General features: G+C 39.7%; 2 protein-coding genes across 2 annotated transcripts in view; one reads left to right on the top strand and one right to left on the bottom strand.

The window, feature by feature from the left end:
- Nucleotides 1-951: 951 nt before the first annotated feature.
- Nucleotides 952-8365, top strand: part of LOC129732128 (kinesin-like protein KIF22) — a 63345-nt gene continuing 55931 nt past the window's right edge. Inside the window, exon 1 of the mRNA XM_055692676.1 lies at nucleotides 952-2183. Within this exon, the coding sequence (XP_055548651.1) occupies nucleotides 1161-2183 (1023 nt within the window). The 5' untranslated portion in view covers nucleotides 952-1160. The remainder of the gene's footprint in view (nucleotides 2184-8365) is intronic.
- LOC129732203 (uncharacterized) overlaps nucleotides 2336-8365 on the bottom strand; it is a 29071-nt gene continuing 23041 nt past the window's right edge. Inside the window, exons 2-3 of the mRNA XM_055692830.1 lie at nucleotides 3549-4623; nucleotides 2336-3491 (exon numbers count right to left, since the gene is read on the bottom strand). Of these exons, the coding sequence (XP_055548805.1) occupies nucleotides 3048-3491; nucleotides 3549-4364 (1260 nt within the window). The 5' untranslated portion in view covers nucleotides 4365-4623 and the 3' untranslated portion in view covers nucleotides 2336-3047. The remainder of the gene's footprint in view (nucleotides 3492-3548; nucleotides 4624-8365) is intronic.

Genomic DNA, 8365 nt, shown 5'->3' with positions numbered 1-8365 from the left:
TCCAGTGAATATAGATATGAAGTCAGAGTGGTGTATGTACATTGGTGAGATAAAATCACCGATTTCGCAAAGAAACTGTTAATTTTATGTATCCCAATGTTAAACCACTTCATAACCTTTATATCAGAACATTTTGTTTGAAAGAATCCGTTGAACAGAATTTTATTCAGAGATTTTTCGAAAATTGCTTCTTCTGAACAATTTGCTCGATGGCACATAGGCCACTCTGGTTCGCAACGGCTCATATTTAAACAAATTTCGGAAATATTTTATAAGTATCTTGGTAAAATATTAACGAGAATCTCGTTAAAGTTTGACAGGTTTCAATTGTTGGTTTCACAGAAACTCGGTTTTTAAATGTTTTATCGAGAACTCAGCTGTTGAAATCTCGGTAATTTATTTTACCTTGTTGAGTGGTGTATGTAATAACTTAATTCGTGTGACTAGTTTATGTAAATTGTAAACTGTTAATAGTGGTTGCCCTGAGGACGAGGAAATATATCCTTAAAACGTCGGCTTTGACATAGTAATACGTGTTTTAAAGAAACCCGTGAACGAAATTGCCATATTGAACCCATTATTTATTTTACCGTACTAGGTGATGATTTCTTAGTGTGTTTAAAACAAAAGAAAAATGGTAAAAACAATGCAACATCTTAATAAAACACGAATCGCAGGGGTAAATTTCTATAAAGGTTTTAATATTGATATTAATGATTCAAGATATTTAATTTTACCTAATGATGACTTCAGTGCAGGTACTCAAAAGTAAGTGAGTCACTTTAATCCGCCAATGCATATTTGAGTTGTCACTTCAAAGGGTATAGCAACAGCTTGTGTTTGAATGTTCCTAACCAAGCGTGTAAATCGACGATGAAAACTCGATGAAACGGCGAAATCCTTACTTTTTTTTTTGTCGACTCGCCTATTGATAATTTCAAATCGCACTTTTCGCCCGTTATCGCTCGACTGTTTACAAAATACATCGTGATTTTGATTGGCGATGGCTGGATTTGAACTGCGTCGGTTGAATAAAAATCTTTTACTCGCGTGATTCATCAGTCCGGTGATTTTAATAGTGGTAATTGTGCAGTGAATATTTATGATTACTAGTTTGTTGAGAAGAGTGCTATTTGAAAGTTAGAATTCACCCGTAAAATATGAAGCTTGTTACTGACGCCAGCTGTGAGTCACTGGAACCGGTTCGCATTGCCATCCGCGAGCGACCGACTGATTGCGTTGAAGTTGAGAGCACAATACAACACCACTTCGCAAATGATCAGATTTTGATAGTGGATGAGAGACCGTTTGTGTTCGATTACGTGTTCCGGCCGGGGGCATCCCAAGCGCTAGTGTACGATGCTTTGATTCGGCCGCTGGTCGTCAAAATGATAAACGGATTTTTCTGCACCGCATTAGCTTATGGGCAAACCGGAACAGGCAAAACCTTCACAATGGGACTGCAATGGGATCATAGTGGACCCCATGACATTAACCGAGGTATGATAACGCGAGCCCTAGATCAGACTTTTGAGCTACTCAAAGAATCAAGAAACAAGGAGGATTACGAGATTGAGGTGTCATTTGTGGAGATTTATAACGAGAAAATTTATGATTTACTGTCGGAAAACTCATCGGAGCCTATAAATACGCGTGGGTGTAAGTTCAATGGTGGAACAAAGCGTCAGGTCAGTCGAGCGGGACAGGCTCAAGATATTCTAATGGAAGGAAACAAAAATCGGCATGTACGGCCGACCAAGATGAATACGCTTAGTTCGAGATCGCACGCTATTTTTAGCATTCATGCTTCAGTTGTACACGATGATGCAAGGATTGTTTCTGCGTTACACCTGGTGGATTTGGCAGGTTCCGAGGGTGTCCGTCGCACGGGACATCAAGGAGTGGCCCTGGCCGAAGGCGTTCACATAAATCAGGGCCTACTGAGCATCGGGAAGGTGCTGCAGGCGTTGTCCATCGGGAGTAAAGTGGTTCCGTATCGTGACAGTATCCTTAGTACGGTACTGCAAGATTCGCTTAATTCTAACTCGTATCTAACGCTGTTAGCTTGTGTGAGCCCGCTGCCCGAAGATTTGAGCGAGACACTGTCGACGATCCGGTTCGCACAGGGTGCCAAGACGTTGAAAAACAATCCGCAAATCAATGCCATCACGGCGGAGCTAAAGGTAAGGATGATTGATGCACAACAGCCTTTGAAAACAGCAAAATATTTAAATATTAGTCATGTGCAGCCCTTCAATAAAATTAGAACGCAAAAAAACAAGACACTTAAATTGCTTTTTACGCGGATTTTAAAATTTAAATTATTTAGGTCGTCTTTACGTGGCTATTTTTTATTTGATTTTTATTTTTCAATCGTTTATTTAGAGTGTCCGATGAGTTTAATTATTCCAATTGCTGCATATTCACTGATTTTACGTGATCGTTTCATTCTTTTCTTCTAATCTTCATCTCGATTCGCGGGTGAAAATAATATGTACTGCTTTTGATTGTTTGTGCAAAGTATTTAGCAGAAATGATTCAAAACCTTTAACAAATATTTTTTTTTTGTACACGAATTTTGGAATTCGAATTTAACTAAAAATTGTCAATTAACCCTCTAGTGCCCAGTACCGCCGTTAGACGGTCTTCAGTTGAACCTCAAAAAAACTTCAATCAATACTTAAAAATTGTTTATAAAGTTTCAAAGTGCTTTTTTCGAAGTTCATCTGAAAATTAATTTGGGCACTAGAGGGTTAATTAATTTTGCGTGGCTAATCACAAATGATGACTTTTCAACCTTATTAGAGCTGTCATCATTCGCAGCGATCCAAACCTTCCTGTCAAGAGAAGGGAAACGACCATACAACTAACTTAATTGCTAACTTTTTGATAAACAAGTTTGTTCACACAATTTGGTTCCAACGTTTCAAATCTGATTTTAGAATGTAGTTTCTTGTCACCTTGTAGAATGTATTTAAAATTTATTCAATGAACACGTTCAACCAATTGCTGCGAAATTTATAAATAACGAATCTCCCCTTCTCTTATCAGATATATCCCAACCGGACCATGTCCCGACAGCAGTCTGTCATGTTTTTCCGGTACACTGCTTCTAAATCCTTTGAACCAAAGCTTTGTTCGGTGATCTCGCCATCTTGCACTTGCTTTGACCAACCTTCTAAACCGGGTACGTCCTCGGGTCTGGTAGTTATTATTGGCAAACCGATGGTAGCCATCACTAGTCCCATATGGCCGAAGCGAAGTAGTTGTGCTTGAAAAGCGTCCCATGGGAACAGTCGCTCCGGATCGGAACCCAATCGGCGTACAAACTCCGACAAAGTCGTATGGTAAACGCTTAGCAGTTTTTCATAGTATTTATCGCGAAACGCTTTGTCCGTAACCAAGAAGATGAAGTAGGTTAGATCCAAAACTGGTGAGCCATACCTGGAGCACTGCCAATCGAGCAAGCGAATGTCAACCGGTTTTCCGTTCTGTAAAAGCAATATGTTGAAATACTACACGATGTTATAAGTATTTTTCAAACTTACTTCGTATTTGTACAGGAGATTGTTTTGCCAACAGTCTCCCTGTCCTATGACGGCATACGGCTCGGCGGGTTCTGCCGCCAGCAAATTCTTCGCCAATTCGGTCCACGACAATGCTAGGAGTCGTTTGGTTTTGGTATACACTTCCGGCTCTTGTTTCTCGTCTAGCAAACCGAGCGCTCGAGCACCCATTTGAGCATAGAATGTTTGCATCAACTGATCGGCTTCCGGAAGTGACAAAATATCCGACATCTGTTGGAATCGTTTCATTCGTTCCGGTTGCTGGTCTTTTAGTGCAAAAGAAATTGCATGAAACCGAGCCAAGGTCCGTATCATCAATAAACACTCATCAACGGTCATTATCCTAAATCGGTCCACCATCACAAATTTTTCTTCGCACAAATCACGCATGAAGATTGCTTCCTCATGGTCGGTTAGGCTACCTTGTAGGTAGGTGGGTATATGACTGAAACCCTCGTTAGGATCTACTCCTTTGGATCGCTGGAACTCCATCATCATAGGAAATACCTCGCTGTACATTAAGATTTCTCGCTCAAAACAAGCTCTCACGAAGAACTGCTTGCGTCGAGTTTCATCCTGTGGAGGTAACTTCGCGATGATGCTAACCGTTGATTTGTTTCCAGTTTTCACTTGAGCACGATAAATAATGCAACTATAGTTGTCACCTTTATTCGAGCCGGCCTGTATTTTCAGAGATGATAGATCACTGTTCGGCAATTCCTTTCGAAGCAAGTCTTCTAACGCCTGCTGACAGGAGGCAATTGGAAGCGTTGAAAAGCTTTCCGGCGTGCTTGGCATGATGCTTGGTTTCTTATTTAGATTTAAGAATATTCCACAATGCAAAAGGCGACTAGAATTTCGCTAACACTAACGTTCTCTAACACTAACCGACAATGATAACTGAATTCAATTGTGCTCTTCGTCGTTGGGCCTAGTTGAGAGTGTACTGCACAGCTGTTATTCAATGATTGATAAGTAAAGCCGAAGGCGTAGAGAACCGTGCGATCTACGAGTGTGACGAAATTTTTGGTTTTAGAGTGTTTCCAGCCAGAATCATCTGAAAAAAGCAAAACGCAAAAATTGAAGCGACTTTTCGGATTCGTATTCCAGTATTAGTGTTTTGGTATGTATTTTAGCACACATTTTATTTGAAGCATTGTAGTTCAGAAACCAGTAGCTGCATGCAAAAAACTATCTTGGAACGAATTGTAGAAAAATTTATAATAATTTGCAAATAAAAACATAATAAACATTATATTTTGAATTTTAACGAAAAAAAGAGTGGAATTTGTCTCTTATTTTTTTCGTGAAAACTTAAAGTTATTACAAAACTGTTGATTAAAAGCATATGTTTTGAAGTTTATTTTTATTCCAATGCTTTCGAGAATTTTAAATGATTTTAGCAGTTATATGAAATTATTATTTTTACTATTGTTATTTTTATTATGATGTTTAGCAATTTTTGTCATCCCATTACACGTTTCAATGATATTTGGTATTTGGTAAAAAACTTGTAGTAAATAACTTTCTGAATGCAGTCATCATTTCTCCATCCTGAATTTTTTAATAAAAGTTTTATCATAACTCTAAGTTTCTTAGAGAAAAAAATTACACGCCCTATTTGAAAACTACTTAGTAGTTTATTGGGGCCGTTCCTAAACCACGTGGTCATATTTTGATCACTATTTATACCCTTCGTACCCCCAGTGGTCTTTCGTGGTCTTTTGGCTAACCCCCCCTTTCCGACTTTAACCACGTGGTCTTTTCATTTGTCAACTGCCAAAAATTAGCTCAATTTTTTTACATTTTCGTTATTGAACTTTCAGTACCTACATGCTATATTTCTTAAATGCAAAAGCTTCATTCTTGACTTGGTGGCAACAATAAATTATAGGTCAGGAAAAAAGACCACGTGGTCACCCCGGTGCGTGGTCTTTCGTGGTCTTTTGAAGAAACTCCCCGTCCCCCTATTTATGACCACGTGGTTTAGGAACGGCCCCTAAGAATCTTTATACCCTCGAAAAATACTCAGTTTGCTGAGTCAGAGATGTGTGCAAAGTTTTATTTAAATAAAAAAAAACTTAGTATTGAAGGATAGGTCATCTGGCATGGAATGGCTCTTTAGGAGAATAATGGATGGAATAAGTGAGTGCGTTTCTTTCTTATATTTGCCAAACATCATCACCATCAATTGGTTTGTCCTTCGTATTGTTATCAGCGCTCAAAAAAAGATAGGGTTGCGTGCTTTGCACATTCAGGGAAAGACTACCTCCAAGAGCTGAGCTTAGTTTTCAAAAATTTGCTTTGAAAAAAAGTCTTAGATTTTTTAAAAAACACTTTATTTATTCATCATCGAATACTTATCAGAACAAATTATGAACGTCGTTAACTCAGGGTGTCTCTGAAGTAGATGAAGTTGTAAAATTCGAAGTCCAATCAGAACGGAATCTTGGAAGTTCGTAATAAAGCCAACAATTGAAGTTACTTTCATTTTTTAAATGGATGATGCGTAACTATTCTGGAGCAGTTTGGTCTAATTTTAAATTTTAAAGCCAGGAGATGATCTAGCTGAGCAATTCCAGAAAAAAACTGGCAACCAATTTAATCGACCATGTTTGATTTGGTTGAACTCTCGCATAGATGTTTCTATGGGCTAGAGATGCCATTTTGTGCTTGTTAATGAATGGACGAACCGGATTAAACGAAAAGTAACTGGACACTGACGCCAAAGAACCGACTTTCCACGTGGTCGAGCCGAGGACAATATCTACGCAAGCAAAAGAATAAGCGAGTATAAAACAGTAATTTTGTTGCTCTACGTTTCCGTTACAAGCGAAATTAAGTTTTCGTTTCCCTTTCTCTTGGCAAATAAAGATATAACAGTAAATATACTGGTTGTTTACCAGGGGATTGCTAGAAACATCTCAACATCATCCCCGCCTTGAGGAAGCATCACAATCCGGAAGTGGACATAGCTTCTGAACTGGATATTGATACTCTGTCTTGCCTCGACGCAAAGTGACAATACGCACCAATTCCTGCTGATCTGGATGCACCGCAGATACTCTGGCCAACTCCCACGCTGAGGATGATACATTTTCACCTTTCACCAAGACTAGCTGACCTGGTTTTATGTGCTGGCTTGTTGTCCATTTTCCTCATGGTTGCGATTTCGCCACTTGTTCCAAAACTCGATCGTATGAACCTTCTTCCAACGATCAAGTCGACTCATTTGCACTTGTGATACATCAGGTTCGGGTAGTAGATTTAACGGCTGGCCCACAAGAAAGTGCCCCGATGTGAACGCTTCAAAATTATCGACCGATGACGAAATAGGGCACAGCGGCCTCGAATTCAGACACGCCCCGATTTGGCATTGCTGAAGGAGCTGATTGCGGAAATGTCACTCTGCGTCAGATTTCATTGCAATATCCTCGCCGCGCATGGAATCAAACAGAAGTATATCAATCTTTTCTCTATCTTTTTCTCTGTCAAAACTTGTTTTCAGATTGTAAAACTAATTTATCAAACTTTCCCGAACCCGAAACTCTCCCGAACCTACTTTAAGCAGTTTCCATCTGTTTTGAAGGCGTTTTTTTTCAGCACCCGAAGTGGCTCCTGAATGGCTGCAATATAGGTCGATTTGTTTCGATTCATGTTTATTCACAGATTTCTTTGTGATTTACGGTATTTCTCATATTCGTAAGACAGCTAGACGATCAAAGTTTTCGTTTCCATCATTGAAATTGTCGATATTGATCAAAATTCAGGAGTTTTCATCGACTGATTAAAATAGCGCTACTGCTTAAGCCGTTCCTTACCCTATCTCTTCATGGATCTCTCTCATCGAGTGTTACTGGAGCGAAGCAAAATTGGACGGGCATAGTCCACCCCCACCAGGAGCAAATGGACGACATGCCTTAACACGTGCCGCTGGAAGACTTCCCAGCAATTGTTGAGCCGTTTTTGCCTTCAAGCGACAGCACTTTACACAGTTAGGTACGCACAGTTTGCTTCACTACGTCTTTACATTCTTAAATGTAGTAGTACTGGTCGATTGTTGCGGTCAAAAGCGATGGACCGTCGTGACAATTCTGAAAATGTGGTTACTCCACTACCTCTGTAAATCGATGTTCCTGCGGTACGATTATTGGATGCTTAATGCGAAACGGGTGGTTGTTGTAAGCGACCACCAACTCGCATTGTTTCGTGTTTATTTAGAAATGGGTACATATCACTGATCTTGGATTTTACGGAAACTCCATGTCCATGCGAACTGTCCAAGTGGTCTTGCTATACGTTTCATCAGCCTTGCCAACAGTTCTGCTGCATTTAGTTCAAGGCGGGGGATCGCGTCTTGTTCAACCGGTGCCACCTTCTTTTTATTTGCAATCAGGCTAATACTAATTTTACCATGTCAAACCGATCTCAAACAAACTACTGCGGTGTATGCTTCCTCAGAAGCGTCTGAGAAACCAGTTCAATTTGACCTTGAAAGTTTGCCATCCAGCTGGGATTTTTAACTAACATTTGTTCACATGCATCTCCGATGCACGGGAGTAACGCATCATGCCAGTTCAAATCATAAAGCCAACATTGTTGATAAAGAATTTTTGCACGAATGATAACCGATGTAAACCATCCAAACGGATCATACAATCGCGCAGTGTCCGACTGCAACTGGTGTTTTGTGTTGGATGGAACCATCAACTTGCAAATTTTTCTTCAGGTAACCAATGAGTACCAAACGCCTTTACCGGATTCCGATTGTCCGGAAATTTGATTGGTTAAGCATTTAC

Source organism: Wyeomyia smithii, chromosome 1 (genome assembly GCF_029784165.1).
Source record: "Wyeomyia smithii strain HCP4-BCI-WySm-NY-G18 chromosome 1, ASM2978416v1, whole genome shotgun sequence".
NCBI lineage: Eukaryota > Metazoa > Arthropoda > Insecta > Diptera > Culicidae > Wyeomyia > Wyeomyia smithii.
This window is presented reverse-complemented; position numbering and strand designations above follow the sequence as displayed.